This window comes from Camelus ferus, chromosome X (assembly GCF_009834535.1).
Source record: "Camelus ferus isolate YT-003-E chromosome X, BCGSAC_Cfer_1.0, whole genome shotgun sequence".
Taxonomy (NCBI): Eukaryota; Metazoa; Chordata; class Mammalia; order Artiodactyla; family Camelidae; genus Camelus; species Camelus ferus.
In genome coordinates, this window is record NC_045732.1 from 5,228,875 (window position 1) to 5,251,396 (window position 22,522).

Sequence of the window (22,522 nt, forward strand, 5' to 3'; positions counted from 1 at the left end):
GATTTCCAAATGTTTTTTAGCAGCAAAGCCCATTTTGAAAAAAAAGTCTTATATATGACACCAACACATGCACAATAGATAAAATCCAGGCTACTGTAGAGAAGTGCTGGAGGGGAACCAAGTACTTGCAACACTCATCTCCCCACTGAGCAGATGCTGAGTCTGTGTCCCAGAATGCACATTTGCAAATCCTTGACTAGATGTGGCCTAGACACTCCTTGAAGGCTCCTTTAGCGCTGACATTCCAAGATGCTATGAGACTTAGCATTTGGCAGGAGAGGGAAGAGTTGGATAGAAACTGCATTAAGCAGTGCTGGAGACTGCCCTGACCATTTCTAATGCTGGGGTCCACAGAGGACAGGAAATCTTAATGCTTTTGGGATGTTGGGCTCATGGACACCTTTGATAATCTGATTATATCTGTGGACTAGCTCTAGAAAAATGATTATATACATATACAAAGATGTTCAGGATATCCTTTAAGAGGTATTGGGGACTCCCTAGGGGTCCTAACATTTAAACCCTTGACTAGGCTCTGGCAGGGCATTTCAACTAAATTCCTTCTTGGCATTTTTATAGTATATGCCCTCTCCTTCCTTTTATCATTCTTTGGCTTATTCAGCCAGTTTTTGGCTGGAATGCTGCCTGGTTCTGTCCCTTATTTCCCTTTGTCTGGGCCCAAACTGGCCCTACAGAGATGCATACTCTTATGTAGGTGTCACTCTCCTGATTGGGGATGAGGAATACTGTAGCCAGACTTGAGCTTGGTCAACCACCACCTTGAGAAAAACAAAGAACTTGTGGCACACCGGGGCTTTCTTAAAGCAGTTAGCAAAGGGATCAGATTATATTTGGTGGACTTTGTCCCTTCTCAGCAGGCAGAGGGCTCTGAGGGGTGAGAACTTAAGTTTATTCATCCAAGTTAATTCATCTTGGCAACTCAGGGCTGACAGGGTAGGCACTCTGAATGTCTGAAGGAACTGGGTGACCATGGAGGACCTCTGAGTCAGTCCCTAAGACATTTCTCTGCTCCAATGCCCACCATAGGGAAGTCCATTTTACCTTTTTCTAGGCAGAAATACAAGTGACAAAGGTTTTACTTTGGCTTTCAACTGCTGTTTGGTGCCCAGTGAGGGCAGGCAGGGAAATGAGCCAGAAGCCTGCTGTGTGGCATCAGGAAGAACTGGGTCTTCCAGCTGTCAGGGAGGTTCTGAGCAGATTTCCCTTATGATGGCTGGGCTCTATGGCCACCAATGCCTCTTTTGGGGCCCGATGCTTCCTGGTAAGCTGGCCCCACACTGCATTTCAATGAGCGGAGTGAAAATGGTTTGGGTCAGAAAAAAGGTATGAGCGGCACTAGGCCCCAAGGGGCCTCAGGACCCAGCTCCTGCTCAAAGCTCTGTTATGATCCCACCTTCTCTTAGCCCCTAGAATAAGGGGAGAAGCACACAGCCCCTCATCTCACAAACACCAGAACAACAATTGCCTGTTTATTGTTTTTCAAAACAAAGCAAAACAAAATCAAAGTTTCTCTGTGATGGAAAACTGAGCTGATATGGTGGATGCAGGCTACCTCCCAGGTTATTTCCTGGAGCATTAGGTGCACTGAGAGGGTGGGCTGGATGCCCCAGCGGGGCTAGATGAACAATTACACCAGGCCAGGCATCAGAAGAGCTGCAGGCCAGTTTTGAGCCCGTGCAGCTGACCATGGCTCCAGAGAAGGCCGTCCAAGTTGCTGCTGTCACTGCTGTTGCTGCAGTTGCCACTGCCGATGCCACAGCTCAGGCCCAGGGTGCTGTGGAAAGAGGGGAGGGGCTGGTCAGTTGGGGAAGGAGGCAGCTTTAGGCTCTACAGGGGCTAAGGATGCTAGATGTGTGTGTCCATGGGGACAACCCACCCTCTAATCTGAGAATCCACTTCAAGATGGGCCCCAGGAGTGGCTCTGCCCTCCCCTCAATTGAAGGAGGTGGGATACGAGGATTGGAACTTTTCAAATAAAACTTTATAGTACATAAATCAGATCGGAGCAGAGCTATGTGGGTTGATGTAGGAGAGGGATAGTTATACTACCCCACTCCCAGGAAGGTATTGAAAGTGGCTGCCTAACAGACTTTCTTCCAAGGCCTTAAATCTTGGGGGCCCAAAGGACCCTAGGCTGGATCCCTCCCACCACAAGAGCTGGTTAAGGGGCCCAAGGCCAGGCTGGGGCTGCAGGGCTGGGCCCCTCTCCCATCCTAAGACTGCAAAATTGCTCAAGGGAGAAGACTGCCCTCCCCTTCCTTGGCCTTGCTCAGAATACTCTTGCTTCCCCTGCTTCCTGCAAGTCAAAGGTCCTTCCAGGTAGATGAGGGTGACAGCTGAGAGCAAAGCCATCATCCTTCCCCTCAGAAAGATCCATGGTTATACTACTGCCACTGAAAAAACTTCTTAGAGATGATCTAGCCCCATCCCTTCCTATCACCTACTGTCTTACAGACAAGGGAACTGAGGCTCAGAGATGAAAAGGGACTTGCTCAAGGCCACACTGCTAAGTCAGGGGTGGAGCTGAGACAAGAAACAGGGGTGGGCATGCCCGCTCCAGCAGAGAAGTCTTCCTACTACAGGGGGTGTGGGGCTGGCCTACTTCTGGATTTAACAGCTCTACCTGCCCACACTTCATCCTTGAAACCTTAATACTCATCAAGATAGCCTTACCCAAGGAGGGAGGAGGTCTCTCTCTCTCAAACACGTGGGCTCCACTCCCAACTACAGACCACTCCGCTTCCCCAGCTGCTTCCTCTCCTCTCTAAGAGGCCTGCTGTCCCTAGCCTAGGACAGAGAGTCCATGGCACTGCCTTGGGCCTGGCTTGCTGCTGGGGCCCCTGGGTTCTACAGCCCTCTCTCTGAATGTCTAGAAGAAGAGGGGCTCATCTCCCATGAAGTGGGCAGGTGGCACAGGGACAGACTGTTTCAGGGGCCCACAGAGGTCTCTCTCTGGTACTCACAGGATTCTCCCGGTCACAATGGCCCCGCATTCCGGAATGTACAGGACCTCTGGACGGGCTCCTTTGTGTTACCAGCAGAGCCCCTCAGCAAGGGCTGCTTGATTCCTGGCTCCCTGATGACCCAAGGGCTCTCACGCCTGTGATCCAGAGGCAAGTTTCGAGGGAGAGCGTGGAGCCCTGCGTAGGCCTTGCTACCAAGATGCCAGGACAGTGTGGGGAGGCCTACTGATTACTCTGTGAACCTCTGGACAAATCTCTTCCCCTTTCTGGGCCTCAGTTTTCTCCTTAGGAACGTGAAGAAGTTGGATTAGAGCACCTGTTCTTGACCCTTTAGAGAATCTGTTGAAAGCTATGTACTGCTCCCTTCCCAAAAATGCACATATACACGTACATACACACAAACTCACCCTCTCACATGCACACCTGCATGCATGCACACACACCAACTGGATGCAGTCTGAGAGGGATGCGAAGCTAGTTCTGTATGGCTGCCTCGCTGCCCCCCCCCCTACTAGGGGCTGGAAGTCCTGGCAAGGGCCCAGCTATAGGGAATGGAGCTTATACTTCATTCCTTTGGGCCCTGACTGGGGACATCAACCTCCCCAATCCACCCCACTCTAGGTCCTTCTCTCCCTCCCTCCCTCCCCCCTCTCTCTCTCCTACAGGAGGCAGAGAAAGGGGTGGGGAATCCTGCTGCCATGTGCACTCACCCAGCCTTGCATGTTGGTGGTTCCAGCCGCTGCTCTAACACAGGCTGGTCCAAAAGATACATGGTGTCATAATTCTCCAGCATAAGCTCTGCTGGGTCCTCGGTCTGACCTGGCATTCGGCCTAAGGGGAAGGTGTCCCATCGTATATCTTCTGTGGAGCAAAAAGAGGAGGCAAGAGAGGGTTGATTAGCTAGTTCTCAGATGGGTGCACAGGCCCACCTACCCTGTCCGTCCACCTACCTGTCTACCTGGGCATCTTCAACCTAGCTCCTCTCTACCTCAGTTTCCCCCACCCCTTCTGTACTCCCCCACACACTCTTTATGTCCCTTCTTCCCTTCTATGTTTCCACGTACACCATCCCCAACACAAGCCATCTCCACCCCCCACATAACATGCACACAACTATAGATATTTTTGTTCCTCTCCACTCTTCTCCCACTTCCCCAAACATGTCCCGACACAGACACAGACAACTTCAGTCCTGGCTGTATCACTGCCTGAACTTTCACCCTCAACCCCCATTTCCATATACGCATATATATATCCTAGAAAGTCAGGATGCCCCAGAATTCCAGCTGTCCCTCCTACCCAAACCCAAAGATACCTCTGAGTATCTGAATGACCTAGATATCCTACACATATACACGCCCCACCATGTTTAAATGCCACACTTCTTAGTGGCCTTGCCTTGAGAGAGATACACACACACTCACATACCACTTCAGGGTGAACACTCTTTCAGAGGTATTATGCTTCCCCTGCCCCCTGCAAGGTTTTGTTTCCCCCAGATGCACACACAAAGAACATCCTTTCTCTAGGGAAGGGCAATCTCACTGCATAGACCACCCCCATCGCTGCCTCTAAGTATACATATATAAGCACACAGACCAAACCTTCCACTCAACAAAAGTTCCCAGTTTCACTCCCTGCCTCTCAAACTTATACACAGGCCCACAAACGAGAAATCTTAATGTTCCTGCATCTCCACATGTCTACACACATACAGAGGAAGCAAAGCAAGGTAGAGAGGGAAAGATTTCAATATGCCCAAGCCTTTCTGCATTCACAAACCACTTCCTCCTTCCCTCCCCCCAACCCCCAAAATACACCCCTTCAGAATGGACCATGCCAGGCATTCCCTACCTTCTGTCCTATCAGTTAAATACCCTCCACACAGTATTATATGAAATCCCTTCCCCATCCTTACACCAATGCATCCCATGTTTTTAAGTGAAGCCTTCACTGGTGAGCTCCTTCAAGAAGATCCAGTTTCTGGCCTCCTGCATCTCCCTTGTACCCAAAAGATCCTCCCTGTCGTGATGTCCCTGGCATTCTGGAAACTATCAACCCCGGATTAGTTTTTTATGCTATTCATAGAACCTTATCCAGGAAGGGCTGTACCTCTGCCTGCCCATCTCCACCAACCCCTGGCTCTATTACATGAAGGAAGTTGTGCCTGTCTTAACATCCTCCATTACCCTATGCGTACAAAGATACCTTTGTACACAAGGATCGTTCCCCCGACTTTTGTCACTGACCTGACCATCCTCCCTCCCCATCACTAACACTCCCAACCCTACTGACATCACTGCCCCTGCCTCTCTAGCCTGAGGCACGTCCCCTTACTGATAGCATGGACACACACGCACCATCTCTGGATGGCTGCCTCACTGCCTGTTCTCATGCCTTTCCATATACCCCCAACTCTCACTGCTTCCACTTCTCTCCCTCATACAGATACCTACTGGTCCCCATGGGTCTTGGCAATTCCACCTCCTCTTCCAAAAACAAACACAACCGTGAGTGCATGGATACACAGATGCACATACAGCCCACTTCACAATTTCTCTTTTCACAACCCCTACTCACTCACACACACACAATTCTGCCTGAGTCAATGCCCTGCCCTTTCGATATTTATAAAGATCCGCCAACACAGCCCTCCTCGCCCTGAGACAGTTTTCTGTCCCTGTGCCTTGGTTTGTCTAGCATATGCAGGCACACACGCATTCACATACACACAAACATAAGCATGTTCCCCCAGCCCTAGCACTCAGGATCTTTATGCCCCAGCTCTTCCACACACCTCCACATGAGGGCAAAGACTCCACCTTTCCCACTAAGTTCCTTCACTGCTGCTCCTCTCTCTCCCTACTGTTCCCCATCATGCCTATGCTACCCCACACCCATTCCCCTCCTGAGTTAGCTCCATCACACAGGCTGATCCCCACATCTACCTCTGCCTCTAGCATGTACACATACACATGTGCCCACATATACACATCAGATTGCTCATTCCTTTGGAATCTCCCTGCCTTAAGGTTCCTGCTCCGCAACTGAAATAAGGGCATTCAAAAGACCACCCTCAGGAGGAGGAGATTCATGTTCCCCCACCCATCATCAACCCCCGCCCCCTCCCAGCTTTGTCTCACTAACTTATATACTCACTAAAAAACTGCACTACTCCTTATTCTCACCTTTCTGATCTCACTTCCATTTCCTCTGACTTAATGCTCCTGGTTCTTCTTTCGCATACACACAACCAAATCTGGTCCAATCACCACCCAGTCTCCACGTGTACATACTCATTCACACATACACAGACAAAGCACTCTTCTTTAGCTCCCTGCTCCTTATCACTGCATGCAAAAGACACAGGCAGAAATCATGTTTACCTACCCCCTACCTCTCACTTTTTGTGTTTTGCTACCCAGTGCCCACACCCACACCAACCCCTCTGAAGGTGCTGTCTGCACGAGGCAGCTGGCTGCATGATGTTGCTAAGGTCCCTGGCGCTTACACACTTCATCGTAACGGGGAGGGAAGCCTACTGTCATTCACACACCAGGCTGCTTCCCAGGCTTGCCTCGCACTGCTACTTTCCATCGTATCTCTAGGGCGAAAGGAAGCCTCAGGAGCCAGCCAGAGAAGGAAGACAGGTGTGGGGACAAAGTCGTGATCAGGCTCCTCACCTGAGCTAACTTGCCATGCGGAGCCCTGCAAAGCTCCTCTTTTATGGGCCAGGAGCCTAGCACTCTCGGCAGTGGGGGATTCTTGCTCAGCAAAGAAAGGCTCCACCTCCATCCTGTCTTCCTCCTCATCATTTTCATCATCTTCATCATCATCCTCATCATCATCATCTTCATCATCATCATCCTCTTCATCTTCCTCCTCTTCCTCCCACTTCTGGTCCTCATTTTCCTCTTCTTCCTCCTCCTCCTCCTCCTGGTCTTCCAAAACCTCTTTCTCCTCCTCATTTTGCTTGACATCATTAAGGCCTCCCTGCTCTTCCTGCTGCTGGGCTTCTCCTTCAGGCCCGGAGATAGAGCCAGCTGGTTTGAGGCTCCAATATAGGCTGTCCAGTGTGTATGGAGACTTCCCAATGGGAGAAGCCTCTGAGCCCTCCTGCACCTCGTTGTTTTCTCCACTCTGGGTATAAATGGAACAGATGCGCAGCAGCTTCTTCTGCTCCTCGTCTGGCAGGACCTGCTCCATGGCTTTGAAGATGCTGAGCAAAGGGAGGGATGTGGTAACAAAGATTCAAAATTTCAAGTCACTTCATACCTCAACACTCCAGTTTGAATTTGGTCTCTGAGCTGTCAGACCTGCCTCTGAAAGGCAGTGCAGCAGAGCAGAGAGAACACAGATACAACAGGACCATGGACTCTGAACAAACTCTATGATTGACTTCTGTGGCTCACTTGCATTCTTAATAAAATGAGGACAATAATGGCACCTAACTTATAGGGTTGTTGAGAGGAGTAAATAAGATAGCTCACATAGAATGCCTGGCACAGTGCCTGGCACATAGTGAGCATGCAATAAATGATAGCTATGAAATCTGTATTGCAATGTTATATAAATACACAAACTAGCCATTAGGCCTGCAGAGCTGGACATGAGAATAGTGGATCCCGCTCTTTAGCTGAGCAATCTGTTCTGAGCTCCAAAGATACGCCTGGAAATGTGCTGTGCTCCTTCTGCATGGAACACAAAGTGGGATCCCTTTCTGGGAGCAACTACAGCCCAGCCTGGAATGGAGGAAAAGAAAAAAAAAGCAGCAGTTGACAAGACAAAGCAGGATGTGGGACAGAGGCCAGATGAGCACTGCAGACCTGGGCACCACAGGAGCTGGGGGAGGCAGAGAGCACAAGGAGGGCAGGAGAGATCAAGGGAGGGCTTCGTGCAGAACCCAGAGTGAGCACACCGTGCTGTGTGCATGCGGTGACAGGAGCCTGGCTCGAGGGGACGGGCTGTGCTCAGGAGCTGTGGGAGAAAGAGAAGCCTGCAAAGGTTAAGTGTGTGTGTTGGGTGGATGGGGGTCACCTGACGTCTCTGAGCACAGGTGAAGGCTGCATTTCTGAAGATCACTGTGGGGCCCACATGGAGGATGGCCTGGATGGGGCAGCCTGGAGCATGGGTGACCAGGGAGAGTCAGTGAGGGCTGACCTAGGGCACTGGCAGTGGAGATGGGAGGGGGAGAAGCTGTGAAGGACGGACAGACAGACAAAGGCAGGGCTTCGTGACCAGATGGTACGGGTCAGGGAGAGGAGTTAAAAGATGATGACATCGTGCACACAAAGGACGGCACTAATAACAAAACCACCAACAGATACAGAGCCGAGGGGAGGAAGAGGGTGAGCACTCTGTGCAGAGCCTCATGTAGAACCGGGCACCTAGCAGGTACCTGGTCACTGCTGGAGGCCTGTAGGGAGGACAGATGGATAGTTCCTTTCTAGGTGTATTGAGTTTGAGCTGCGGGCTCTCCATGGAAGGGCCATACTGTTTTCTCTCTAGGCCCCAGAGGCAGTCTGGCCACCAATGGGTGGTCGCTGGTCACTGGCTGCTGGGGACAGGGCTAGGAGCTAGAGACGCCACTCGGAGACTGGGAGACCCTCTCTGCAGGGCTAATTTCATGTTCCAAGAGGGCACTGGCTCAAATTGAATTGATATTGGCTGGCTGGGAGAAGCTCTCAAAAAGCTTCCAGCCTTATTAATAAGAGGAAAAGCCAGAGAGAAACTCTTCCCTCTCACCGTGGTCCATTAGTATGATTAATAATAAATATTCCCAGGCACTCGATATTGGCAAGATGCCATGTTACCACTGTTTATTCTTACGCATCGGCTATCACGAGCTGTCTAGTCTGACAACTGAGGTGCAGGAGTGATAAGAATCTTAAAAGCCACCTACTTTCTCAGGTTTGTCTGGTCCCAGCTTGGGACTGAGAAGGTCACGGGTCAGGCTAGTGGTAAGAAGGTGGACTCACACCAAGACCTGGGCCCAAATTCCTGTCCCACCATCAACAAATTTTATGACTTTTGGATAAGTCACTTCACACTATTCAGAGCCTCAATGTCTTTCTTATCTGTCAAATAAGAGTATAATACGTCCACATCTAAAGATTGCTGTGTCAAGTGAAATGAAAAAGCTTCTACAAACAAACACAGCACTATGCCCAACACTTAATTGCCAGTGGTATCTTTTATTTTTTCCTCTGGGGAAAATAAAAGTCAAGTTCTGTATGTGCCTAGTAACACATGCTTTTCGTAATAGTGCAATCTAATGCAACACTGTAGAAAGCACAGGAGTAAGGACAGGATATCTGAATTCTGGCCCCAGTTCTGACTTGCAGTCTTGCTACTGACTTGCAGCATAATACCTGGGGAAATCACACTTCCAAATCTGTACAATGGGGTGATTAGGACTAGTTTCACTGATGATCTGGGAAAGGCAGGATCTGTGCACAAAAATCGTACCCAAGTGAGCCGCTGTTACTGCTGGCATGTGTCGCATCCCTCTGGTATGCTTGGGTTGGGAGATCTCTGTGGTCCAGACTTCTCCAAGACCAGCAGCTTCCACTCTGCAGGCACTTAGGATTGGAAAGTACCTTGAAGGCCACCTATCCAAACCTCTTCATGCTGCTCTTTTCATTCCCTCCCCACATCATATACACATGCCATGTTTCTTGTGGACTTTGAAATTTCCTTTATTCCTTCTCTTGCTGGAATTGCTCAAATGACTTCAGGACTTTTTGGTTCTCCTCCCAGTTTTCCACCCATCCATATCACTTCCAGTCTAGAGCACACACATCGGAGATTTGGCTGTTTCGTTCAGTCTCATCTCCTGGAGGTCTTGCACTGGCTGATTTTGTCAATGAGGCTATTTTTTTTCTCTTATAAGTTACTTATAAGCTACTACTGTGCTCCAAATGTCATCAGGGTTCAAGAAGGACTTTCTGACTCCATGGGAAGGATCAGGGGACTAAGAAGTTCTTAGAATCCAGATTCCCACTTCATTTATTCCTCAGGCATGGAGTCAGCTCCCACCAAAGACAGCACTGCTGGCCATGAGACAGCAGAGTTTGGTTGAGTTCAACAACATTTACGGAGGCCTATTTGGGGGCTGGACTTGTAGGGTGTGCTGGGGCATGGATGGCTAATGCAGAGTCCTTGTCCTTGAAAAGCTTAGTCTGTTAGAGGGAAGGAGACACTAGGGGAAATAGACACAGCAACACAAAGTCTCAGATTGGAGAAGTACTTGAGAGAATCAATGTGACAGTGTAGACAGGGCCACCAGCAAGTGAGACAGGGAGCAGGAGGAAGATCACTTTGGGGCTGGAGCGGGAAGTAAGATGACCAATTCTCTTCTGTCACAGTAAGGTGCCTGGAGGCCACCCAAGGGGAGAAATCTGCATGCAGTCAAATATGGGATAATGAATCCTGGAGAAAAAGCCTGAGCTAGATAAAGAGATTTGGGCCTTGGTACTTTACAGGAACTAGTTAAAAAAAAAAAAGCACAGGCATTTCAAGGCAGTGGTAAACAGCGTCAATGCAGCAGACATGGAAATGGAAAAGGGCCCACTGGATTTGGTAACTAGGTCAAAGGAAATCTGGGAGTGAATGCCAAATTGCAGCAGATTGTAAGGAGTAAGAAGGTAGTGAGGAAATCTAGACTGCTGAGTGTAGACTACTCCCTTGAAATGTTTTGATGGGAGGGAAAGGAGTGATAAGCTGGTGATAACCCCACAAAGGGATGCAGGATCAAAGGAGATTTTGCTTGTGGTGGTGTTATTATTGTTTTGTTTTAAGATGAGAAAAATTCAGGCACATTCATAGGTTGAAGAGCAAGAGCCAGTAGAGCAAGGGAGAGGCTGGGGTGAGGCCCCAGTGATGCTGGCAGAGGCAGCTCCAGAGCACAGGTGGAGGAGTAGGCTTTGAGGTTGGGCAAGACCACCTCATCCTGAGACTGGCGAGAATGTTGAGTGGAGCCGCAGATCAGTTCACGAGGGCTGGACCTCGGGTCGAGGAGGCCCTGCTGGAGGCCTCCATGTGCTTGAGGAAGCTAGGGTGAAATGGGAGAGGGGGAGGGGCTTGAGGTGAGTGGTAAGGGTTTAGAACAGTCAGGAAACAGGAGAGAAAGTGGGCAGAAAACAAGTAAAAGTTCAGACAAGCAGAACTGAGGCCTGGCCCAAGATTAAAAATCATACCTCTGCAGTGGCAGCAATCCGCAGGGCTATGTTGTTTTCTCCAGCAGAGCTCAGCTACCCGGGCTGAGGAGTGGGAGAAGCAGAGTGGGGAGGATCAATCCCAGTGTGGGGGGTTGCAAGTCAGACACGCCAAAGGATGGGCAGAGCTGAGGGTGCTGAGGATGAGTGGCTGAAGTGATCAACCACAGACAGGACTGAAGGGAAGCAAGGTTGAGGCAGGTAAGAAATGGAGAGATGGAGGTCTGGAAGCAGGCAAAGCAAAGAGCAGATGTCATGGGATGCGAGGGTGAGAACCAGAGGGACAATAGGTGGTTGTCACCAAGTGGGATGCTGGGATGTGAGCTTTCAGAGGTGGAATAGCTCTGAGTGATGGAAATGGGCTGCTGAGTGTAGTGGAGAATGAAGGTCACTGGAGTTGAGGAGCTGCAGTGTCAGATGGGTCACTCAGATGAAACAGGTATTGTTCCAGAAAGCAGGAAGAGAATTGGGTGCTAAAGCCTTCCATGAGTATGAGGGAAGTGGCTTGGGGTCAGGAAATGACAGAAAAAAAAGAAAGGGAGACAATCACAGGTATTTACAGGAATCAGTGCAATATTCAGTTTGACCACAGCACCCAGGGTGGACTGGGTAGAGGGGATTCACAGGAGGTATGGCTATCAGGATAGGTTGGGGCAGAACCAGAAAGATCTTTGAATGTCAGGCTAAGAAGCCAAAACTTCATTAAAAAGTCATAGGGAGTCACTGAAGGTTGTTAAGCACCTATGAGAAGTATATTTGGGGAAGATAACAGAGATAGCACTGGGCTTAGAGTCAGAAGAATGGGTTCAATAATAAACAGCAGCTACCATTTATTGTGCACTTACTCTGTACAGGCCACTGTGCTAAGCACTCTAAGGGGTTTGGCTCATCCATTTTCATACTGGACTCAGTTCAGCCACGTTTTAAGCTGTGTGATCTTGGGCCAAAATACCCTACTCCTTCCCTCTCTGGGACTCAGTTCTCTCATTTGTTAGCAGGAGGGGGACAGGACTAGGTGTCCTTGCAAGGGCTCATCCAACTCTTGCCATTCTAGGCCTGTGCGGCCCTGAGGCCTGCAGGGTGTCACCCTCTTACCAGATGGAATTCAAGAGACTTACAGCTGAAGGAGTTGGGAGCTGGCCCAGCAAGGTGAGCCCAAGCAGGACTCAACCACCTGGGGCCAGTCAAGGGAGGCAGAGCAGTTGAATAGCCTCCAGTTCTTTCTTGCTTCCCACTGGCTTGCAGAAAATCGGCGGGCATTCCGTCCTGAGAGAGAAGAGAGGGCCTGAGGAGAAGGAATCAGAAAGCACACCACCCAATCTTGTACTTTGAAAAGCTTGGCTTTGTCCCTCCCCATCCCCCCAGACTCCCCACTTTATACCTCCCACTTGCTCAAAGCATTCAGGGCCCTTTTCCCCAGCCCAGTTTACTTGGCTCTGAGAAGAAAAAGGTGAAGGAGATTTGTCCACTGCTCCTGCAGGGCCCTCTTGGGCAAACCTAAACCTTTAGCAAGGGATGTGTCCACCTCGTGCTATTCAGCTGAGAGCTGACAGTGGCAGATGCTCCTGCCTGGGCGGCATTAGGTCCTGGGACTAGGGCTAGTCTCCCTCACCAGTCTTGGTGTTAGCCACAATCAGTTCAACGGTCCATCTGAGGATGTAGGTGGGCCGGATCCCGCTGTCCCCCAAGGCTGGCAGCTCAGAGAGCATCCTCTCCAGCAAGGCCTGCGTGAAGGTCTGGGAGTGCAGGCCCCTGAGCAGGGGCTGCCAGAATTGAGAGAATGGCTTTGGCACCAGGACGTCACTCAAGTCCACATTTTCTGGTTTGTGAGAAACACCCATTGATAAGGAGAGGGAAGGCAGGGAGGGAGAGAGATGGAGGGAGGGAGGAGAGAAGAGGGAAAGAGGGAGAGAGAGGAGAAGAAGAAAGGGAGGAGAGGGAGAAGAAGGGGCCCCACCAACAATAACAGAGTTGCCACCGCAGACAGGAGGAAAGAGGAGAGCAGAAAAGCAGGGGAGAGAAACCAGTTAGTATCTGGCAAACAACAACTGGCTTAACACAAAGTATAAAAGAAAAAGAACTCTGGTTCTAACTTCAACTTTGTCAATAACTCACTGTGTGACTCTGGGTCAGTACCTTCCCCTCTCTGGACCTCAGTCTGCCCATCTGTAACATGAGGATGTTGGACTAGATGACCTCACAAGGCCCTTCCAGTTCTGCTGTTCTAGCTCTCTAATGAGTGGCTAAATCACAATTAACACAGCACAATAATGGCATTAAGACCCCACCCCACTCCACCCCACCCTATCCCATGCCATCCCACCCAACCCAATTCCAAGCCACTTAAGAATAGCCCAGCAACTGCTTATTAGTGAGGCTACACCTTCTGCTCAGCCAAGAGGGGCTTCCAGTGGCTATACAATGGCAGGAAACAGCCCTTGACCCCCAGTCTAGGACCACCCAGCCCACCCTTGATGTTCTTGCCCAGGATACGCAGTACCCTAAGGCTGTAGTGGGCCTCCAGGACCCTACCTTCATAGTCTATCTGCAAAGCTGCCAACTGCTCAAATGTGGGGATGAGAAAGCCGTCATCCAGAAAAGCATCCAGCACAGCCTCCCTGGAGCAAGAGGACACTAAATTAAGTACACTGAAGCAGGCAGAAGACCCTCTCCTACACTCCTACCCACTCCCAAGGCAGCAATGCCTCTGGCTCAAGTGGCCAAAACAGCATGGGGGAAAAGGCAGTTGACAATTCAATCTCAGGCCTTAGCCTCCCAGGGAAGGGGCTGAGCCAGAGACTGGGATCAGTGGGTTTTGAACAAGCATTTACCAAGCACATGCTCATCTAAGGCCCATAAGAAAGGCAGTAGTGGCTGAACAAGCCTGAAAGCACGGATGGAGAAAAGTCCCAGGCTCACGAATGAGTTAAATGCTGGAGGTCATAGGGTCAAGGGCTTTTAGACTCTAGTTCCTGCTCAGTCTTTCTCTTGACAGTCCTCCAGTTTCCTACCCCTCCCCCTCTGCCTGGTTGCCCATCAGATCTTAAAAGCACAAACTATGGGGACTCAATTCCTGGACCAAATAGTATCCTTATTCCTAGGGACCCCAAGAACCCAGAACTAAGATATAGAGGTTGAAAGCGTAAGCTATAGGGGTACTCCCTCATCCCTATCTAGCTCAAACAAAACCAGCAACAGCCAGCTGTATCCTCCAGAGCCAGCAGTTCCCTAAGAGAGGCTGTCCTCACTGACTGGGCCTAGAGGGGTAACAAGAGCTCCTAAGGTGTCTCAATGTCTGGAGGGTTGTCATGCTCAGATCCCTCCCTCTACCAGGCTTGGGGAAGAAAGAGTTGTCCTTCCATCCATCTCCTATCTCTTTAGGTCAGTATCCAGGAAGAGCACTTAAAACAGTTAACTGGTTGCCTGCTCAGCACAACCGGGCAGACACTGCTGTATAGCACAAGGATAGTCTTCCCAGTTACTGGAGGGGCCACCACTCACCCCTTTGCTGAAGGGTGGTACAGCCAAGAAACCTAGGCTGTGCAGACATTGATAAAACACCTTTGGAACTAGTGATACCCTGGGAATAAAGAAGACACCAGGGGCAATCCTAACCTACACTGCAGGCTCCCACCCAGGCCCACTCTACCACCCACACCACCTTCCTACACTCTCTGCTCCATCCTACATTCCTTCCAACATCTTTCCAAAGCCCTTTCCAGCTGAATTTAGGTAGCAAGCTCCAGAGAGCCAGGGAGGAGAGGAATGGGCATTGTCTGCTTTGGATTGAACTGAGCACTATTTAGGAGGAAAAAGCAGGCTCATGGCCATACTGAGTGGGTGAGAGGGGACTCAGTCTTTTGAGGATCCAGGCCCTTGGAAGGCCCCTCCTCTGTCCCAACCACAATTATCCAAGGGATGCTGACACTCTCTAATAGCAGTTCAAAAGAAGAGACCAGCAGCACCCACCATATTATCTTTTATGTCAAACTTGGACAAGGGCTAGGCAGCAAAAAAGCAAAGGATTAAGGGCTTTTCTTAGTTGCCAAGAGCTCCATATGCCACTGGACAAAGAGGAACAAAGCTGGCCAGGGGATGGATGACAACAGCCATTCCTGCCTCTGGCCATTTTCAGTGACTCAGAGCAGGAAACCCCAACCTGGTACCTGGCAGGGCTTGGGGAAGAGGATTATGCAGAATGCAGGGTCACCAGTGGGGGATCAAGATCATCCTTGGGATTTCAAACAACAGAGATTTGCAAACTGGGATATGAAACCAATTTCAGTGAGGCTGCTATGCTCTACTCTAGAGAGTAGGCAGCACCTGATTACCTAGTTACACACCTGTTCTCCCATGTAATGCCCTTGAGCTCTGCCAGGATGCATTCTACAGGTGGGGACATGTTATTCCACGCCTTAACAGCCTGAGGTAAATGCCTAAATTTCTCCAGCACCTGCCAGCAAAGAAGATCCCATCAGAAGGCTGGTTTTGCCAGGCAACCCTTCCCCACCCCTCCAGGATCCCTTCTCATAGGGACTCTCAGCACCTACCTTTAGGGGATAGGGCGGAGTAGCAGGGGTGGGCCCAGAACTCCCCTATTGGCCCCGCTACTAAAAGTATCCTGACCCTTAAACTATAGACTTTCTCTTCTTTCTCCCTCTTCACCCCTCAAATTCCCCGTGGCTCCCAATAACCAGATACCTCAATACTGAGATATCCAATGGGGGCATTTGGTTGTTGCTGGGCAGAGACCCTTGGGCCAAGGGAAGCAATGGTTTATGGAAGAAAGAGAATCAGGAGACCCAGGTTCTAATCCTGGTTCTATCACTAATGGCATATGTGACCTTGGGCCAGCCCCTTCATTCATCCATGGCTTCAATTTCTTCATCTGTGAAAAGGAAGGGTTGAGATGAACGGCTTCTAAGCTACCTCCTTTCCTACTAAAACAGCACCCCCAAACTCACCTGATCTAGGAAAGTTCCTGGGAGCCATCTGCTGATCAGCTGCAGTACTGCAGGGCCATGCAACCAGTTATGCCCAGTTGTTCCCTACCACCTAGTGGGGCAGATTATCCACAAGCTTCCATCATCTGCTCCTTTCCATTGGCGTAGAAGATCAGCCAACTAGACTCTGCTCCTCTTGTCTCCTTCCTGTTTCCCCCCCTCTCTTTCTTGGGAAGTTCCCTCAAGCTTTGCCACTTTTCTCCCAAATTCTTTCTTAGGACTTCTCTCAGGTAGTTGGCAAGAGGGAAGGAATAGCTGGGGCAGGTGAGAACAGGCCAAGTTAAGGGTACAATTTGTTACCTTAAACTGCTCCTCTTCATATGATACCAGCAGTTCTCGGGCTCTTTCTGAAAACAGAATAGGGAAACAGATGGGGCAGCCAGCCCAGCCTCCTGCTCCTGATGGAATTTTGAGCCCCCTCACCTCGTTTTGTGAGTTGTAAATTGGGAACTAGAATTCTTGCCTCTCTTGCTTCACAGGGCTCAAGGAAGATAATTTGTGACAGTAATTTTGTTAAGCTAAGACTCACCACAGCCTCAGAGGAAATGCTGAGCCAGGAAAATAACCAGTGTCAACCCTAAGCCTGAGTCTTCCAAGCTCTTGGGCCCCTTTCTGCACCCCTAAGGACACCTACCATACAACTCTTTATGTCTCTGAGCCTTTTGCAATTGTGAATCAACCTCTTTGTTGCCTTCACTGTCTCCATCAGCCTTGACATCTGGCTCTGCACCTTTCTCTTCATCCTTAGGCTCTGGTTTCTGTTCTGGGATGTCATCAACAACAATGTTCTTATCTTCCTCTTGGTCTTCTTCATCTGTTTCTTCCTTGTCCTCCTCCAAATCCCAGGTCTCTCTCAGGCTGTTCTCCAGTTGGCGGCACCAGTAGGTCTTCTGGAGCCAATCCAGGACAAAGTAGCAGCCTACAGGAGAAGAGGAAGGAAGGCGGTGCCATAGGAGCAGCCCCAGGCAAGCAGCTCCTCACAGGCCCCCAGCCTCTTGCAAGCATTACGGGAAGAAAGGCCCCAGGGAAGAGGCTTGGCTCCAAGAAGGCACAAATCGAAAATATTCAGAAGCAGCCCCTCCTGCTCTGGGTTATTCCCCTGTTCTTTGCTTTCTCCTGCTCATCAGCACCTTTCCTACGAAAAAAACACTAATACCAGACTTGAAGATGGGATGCCAAAAATGACATGGGGCTAGCAAGTGGGAGAACAGGGACCCAGTAGCTAGTTACATGGCCTTAGCCAAGTCTCTTCCCTTTTCTAGATCTCAGTTTCCTCAACGCAAAGAGTTAGGCAGAATCAGGGGTTCATAGTTGGGATGGGGTGTCCAAAGAACCCCTGGGTTCAAGACACCTGATGGCTCACATCTCTCAACCCACATCCCACTCCCTGCTTCAGGTACAAAGTTTAAGGGGATGCCAAAACACTCAGTAATTGAGATATCAAAACAAGATCAGAAGAGTGCCCTGCCAAGCTATATTGGAGCCTGAGGCAAAAGAAGAAATCAGTAATATTAATCTTATCTTTATTTTTAAATTCTGGTATTTTCTTTATCATGAGTTTTTTCCTATTAAAGTGTTATTTCTCTTGATTACTGAGCTTTTGACACTCCCTTAAAGTTTGTGTCCAAGGCAAGTGCCTCACTTACCTCACCCTAGTCCTGGCTCTGACCTCAGGTGAAGACCCTCCTCCCTCTCTCTCTCTCCCCACAGTGCCACCAAGCCCAGGCCTCTGGGCTTAACTGTGACAGGTATACTCCCTGGGGACTCACCCCTGCGGCAGTCATTTATATGGGGCATTTTCTTGTGGGTCAACTCATGGCGAAGTTCAACAATCCAATCTGGAATATTCACCTGATTATGGGGGAGGGTGTGAGTGCAGAAATTAGAAAATATTAAAGCTGAAAGGGACCATAGAGATGAATTAGCCTGGCTTCTCCCCATTTTACAGATAGAGAAATTGAGAGGTGGTTCTGGTCTTCGTGGCAGAGCCAAGATTAGAAACCAGGTCTCCTGATTCTTTTTATGCTCTGTGGAGGTGATCCTGAAAATTAGAAGACACTCACCTCCCCCAACCACCAACTAACCTCCTCCAACAAAGATTCCTGTGAATGAACATTAACAATCACCTTCTCCAGCTTCCCTCTGCCCTGCTAATACCAGTCCCTCTCCCAGGGTTCCCTCTCCCTCCCTCCCTCCCTCCCTCCCTCCTTCCCTCCCCACTTCCTCCAAGAAGCTTCTCTTGATGGCTGAGAACCTGCCTGCCCTCTGGGTCTCTACACACTTCACATACTCACTCAGGGCAGGGATGTCTGGCATTTTCATGCTGCTTGGTTGAGTTTGTTTCCTCCCTCAGGCTGTCAGCAACCAGAGGACAGGCACTTTTACAGCCACCTCTTTCCTGTCCCCATCCAGTGGTGCACTGGGGTGCCTCAGCTTCAGCTGGGCCACTCCCAGCAAGCTGGGCAAGCCAAGCCCATTGAAGATAGCAGCCATGAGCAAGGGAGCAAGTCTGCTTCTTTCAAGTTGGAGGCTGAGGCTCTGGGGTTCTTGCTGGGCTTGGCTGGTAGTGGTGGGACAAGCTAGTCTAAGTGTGTACCCACATCACCCCATGCCCCATTTAGTGAGCCCTCATGGGGAGAATTAAGCAAGGCCACTTTATCATACGCACCTCCTGAGCCAGGAACTTGAGGGGGAGCTTGACAAACTTTGTCTTCCTCTCCGAGATAAGATTCACAAACCTGAGTTGGGGGGGGGGGGAAATAAGTGGCACAGCCCAAGTAACTCTTTTATTCAAACCAATGGGGCTTCAATACACCTTGCTGAGTTACTGACACCTTGCATTTACACAACCTTTCCAATGACTGTTCTGTCCTGTTCTCATGGTTGGTGTCAGCCAGAGCAAGAATGGTTCCATCCAGTCCAACATTTACTGAGAGTCTGCCCTGTACTGAAACCATACAGATGAATAAAGACACTGCTCTGGCCTTGAAGAGTTAAGTCTAGGATAAATAATCATGACATAATATAACATATTATACTATGACATAATATGTTATAAATGCTAGAACAAAGGACTACATCACATGATACAGGGAGCACAACTAAACAATGGAGAAGGTAAGAAGAGCTAGGGAGGAACTCAAGGCAGACAAGTGGAACAGTATGAGCTAAGCAAAGACTTTGACAGATGAGAAAACTCAGAGGCAACCTTTTTCTCAAAGTGCATGAGACAGCTAGAACCACTCTGAGTCACTTTGTAAGTCAGGAACTCCTGGCCCATGTCTCCATTTCCACAACTTGGAAAATTTTCAGTGTTCATGGAGAGAAGGGGAAAAGGGTAGTGCTAGGTGTAGATGGCGGTGGAATTAGAAAATCCACATTAAATCATGGCCAAGGATATCAAACCATTCAGAAAAGTTCCTCTGGGTGAAAGAGTTAAAGGGGAAAAAAATCAAACTGCCAAATCTGTAAGAATCCACAGAAATCACTTGGTCTAAACCACTCCCACCCTATATTCGAAAGAAAGGTAAAGAAAAATGGAAGAGAGAAGGCTCTCAGGAAAAAAGAGGAATGTGTGTTAACAGGGTGTACCAAAAGCTGTAAAGTTAAGCAATCACAGGGTGACCCATACACAGGGACACAAGGCTTTTTGCTTCAGGTAGAACCCAAAGCCAAATTCTGCTTATCATGTGCTACCCCCACGCCGCCCACCCCCAAGACCACCCCCACCCCTACCCATGTAGGTCTTACCTGACCAATGCCATGCCATAGAGCAGTCTAAGTTCATCAGTGCCCAAGCCACCAGTTACATCCATGAGCTTACAGCGTACCAGGTCAGCAGTAGAAGCCACTGCCAGGGGGAGTTCGTTGCCTAACCTAAAGGGCCACAGTCCAGCACCATCATAAAGGTCCCTTACACTGGCCCACCCTCCTCAGACCCTAGCTATAGCTGTAGGCTATTCCGATTAGATACTGGCTCAAGAATGTGTGAACAGACACAAATCAAGAAGGTGGAAAGAGGGAGGGTAAGGTCCCTGAAATCCAGTAATATATACGGCATGAGAGGCTGGTTAGAGTATGCACAGGACATCTAACTGCTGCTGCAACCAATCACTAATTAAGTGTGGACACACCCCTTTCTTTCACCCTGAAACCAACTCATTCAGCTAGAAAAGACCCTTATTCTTGGAGACATTTACCCCTTATCTGCTCTCAACTCAATCTTACCAAATGGACTGAGGCGCCCCAGTCAAACATGGTTTTGCAGGCAAGCTCCCCCCGCCACACACACACCTTTCCTGACCAGAAATCCACCCTAGAGCGCTACTCCTTAAACCCTGGCTCAGCCACACTGGTCCCTCCAGCACCCTGCCCAAATGGGAGAAGGTAAGAGTTAAAGCTCGCAGATCTGACAAGAGATTGTTGAGGCACACACTCCCTTTCTTTCCGCAAATGGGATCAGTGCAAGAGCTTGGCTGTGATCTTCCCCAGGCGCTTGGGAGAGGGGAAATGCCCAAACCGCTCGTAGGGGGACCATTAGGCATTTAGAGGAAGACTGGATAATAAGGCCTTAAGAAAATCCTACAAAGAAAGAGATGAAATGCCACCAGCACGCAGGCAGAAGGGCTAAGCCTGCTGCCTTACCTGCTCCTCCACACGGTGATGCGGTTCAGCGCGTACCGCTGCAATTTGTGGTCGTCACAGAACAGATACACCGTCACCTGATCCCACTCGGCCTTACTGAGCCAGGCGACCACGATGCGTTGGGCCCAGAGTGGCGGCAACCCTTTCTTTTTGACGCACTTCCCGCACCACCCACTTAACACGCGATCCATCCCCTGGGGACTCAGACCAGTCCCAATCCCGGATTCCCACCAGACACTGGGCTCGATGCCAGGCCTAGTGCCACCGCACTCCGAAAAGCCTTCAGCTCAACGTGCTACCCTCACACCAAACCGCCGCCGCACTAGCAGCCAATGGGAGAGCGTGACCTGGACGCAAGCCCGCCTCCCAGCGTTAGCGTAGCAAATCGAATCGCGAGAGCTGGAGGTCCATCGAACCACAAATTGCGGGTACGGCCTCGCCGACCGGAAGTGTTCTTTACTCAAAGCAGCCCTACCAGCTGCAAGTGTTCAGCCTCAAGGTTCCTATAATTTCCTGGTTGCTAACCGGCTTCTGTCTCAGACCCGGAGGGATTTTAGTTTGCGCCCTTTGGCATGCAGGGGAGGAATTGCGGTCATCCAGTATACTGGAAATGCACTTAATGTTTTCATTGCCGTGAATCAGCACCCAAGTAAAACACTATGGACACTGAAGCATGACAACAGAGAAAATGTCTAATATCTAAATATTTAAAGTTGGGTTAAAAAATCTGCTGGATTTTCATATCTGTACGGTGAGAAGCTTAGACTGGGTGATCTCCAGGTTCTTTTCCATTGCTTAAAATTGTAGGATTTTACTCTGCCAGCATTCTACTGCTATGTTGGCTTCAACAACGCAAAGGTATACTTAGTTTTTCTGCACAATTCTTTGGGATTCTGGAGTTCTGGGGAAGAAAGCAATGTTATGAAGCCGTTCTGACTTTACAGGTTGGCTAAAATGTGTTCAAGACCTTGTCCCAAACCCTCTCACAGAAGTTATTTTCCAATCTAACACTTCAGAGGGAACTATTGCTAATGATCTAACAGCATCACTGCAAATAGCTCTTTTTCACTTTACAGCAACAAATTCCAATGAATTCTCCACATGTGCTTTTCTCCAGCCAGCTTCTCCTAAGATCTAGTTTGCCCATGGTTTTTGGATGATAGTTACTCTGTCCTGAGTAGCCATAAAAAACTGTAGGCCAGGTGTCTTGCAGAAACCAGATACACTTTCCACATTTTGGATCCTGGCTGTGTGTAGGCAAAGACAGGGAGATGGCTTATATGACCCCTTAAGGGCCAATCCAGTCAGAGGATCTGCCACAACTGCAGGAATCATACATGAAAATTTTGGTGGTTTCCAGGTTAATTTTGTGCTGCTTCCATTAATTTTATTTAATTTTTTATTATTTTTATTTTTTTAACTTTTTTTATTGAGTAATAAGTCATTTTACAACGTTGTGTCTCCAGCTTAATTTTGGATAGTACTTTTCAGGTAAAGACCCCATCCTTCCTCTTTCCTTCACTCATGATGCTGAAGGTCTCCCTATCATGCGTTCCAAGAAAACTTGACCAAAGCACATAACAAGACCACCATGTCTAATATGTGGCAGATGAGTCCTGAGACCTATCAAGAATTATGAATTGCTGGATCAAGTTTGTTAAATGGTGATAGCTTT

The 22,522-nt window shown here is 49.3% G+C and overlaps 1 protein-coding gene across 14 annotated transcripts; it reads right to left on the reverse strand.

The window, feature by feature from the left end:
- Positions 1–1,461: 1,461 nt before the first annotated feature.
- On the reverse strand, positions 1,462–21,180 carry LAS1L (LAS1 like ribosome biogenesis factor). 14 transcript variants are annotated; one of them, XM_032476150.1, is made up of 15 exons: positions 20,848–21,179; positions 19,954–20,079; positions 18,872–18,941; positions 17,973–18,054; positions 16,934–17,122; positions 16,504–16,550; positions 15,544–15,653; positions 13,733–13,818; positions 13,316–13,366; positions 12,813–13,019; positions 12,319–12,466; positions 6,668–7,203; positions 3,695–3,845; positions 2,985–3,175; positions 1,657–1,795 (listed from the first exon to the last, which is right to left on the reverse strand). In XM_032476150.1, the coding sequence occupies exons 1-14, from the start codon at positions 21,036–21,038 to the stop codon at positions 2,998–3,000; spliced, it is 2,172 nt and encodes a 723-aa protein (XP_032332041.1). In that variant the 5' UTR covers positions 21,039–21,179; the 3' UTR covers positions 1,657–1,795; positions 2,985–2,997. The 14 variants fall into 14 exon arrangements, 10 of the variants coding, with proteins under 10 accessions (XP_032332037.1, XP_014421163.1, XP_032332041.1 ...); XM_032476145.1 differs by having other exon boundaries at positions 16,838–17,122; XM_032476149.1 differs by having other exon boundaries at positions 2,985–3,121; positions 16,838–17,122; positions 20,848–21,178.
- Between the last annotated feature and the right edge of the window lie 1,342 nt (positions 21,181–22,522).

Coding starts and splice junctions, on each gene's coding strand:
- LAS1L (XM_032476145.1), bottom strand. CDS start 21,038: ATGGATCGCGTGTTAAGTGGGTGGTGCGGGAAGTGCGTCAAAAAGAAA. Junction 15,654..16,503: donor ATGAAGAGGAGCAGTTTAAG/GTAACAAATTGT, acceptor CTTTGCTGGCAG/GTGCTGGAGAAATTTAGGCA. Junction 12,467..12,812: donor TGTGGCTAACACCAAGACTG/GTGAGGGAGACT, acceptor CTTCTCTCTCAG/GACGGAATGCCCGCCGATTT.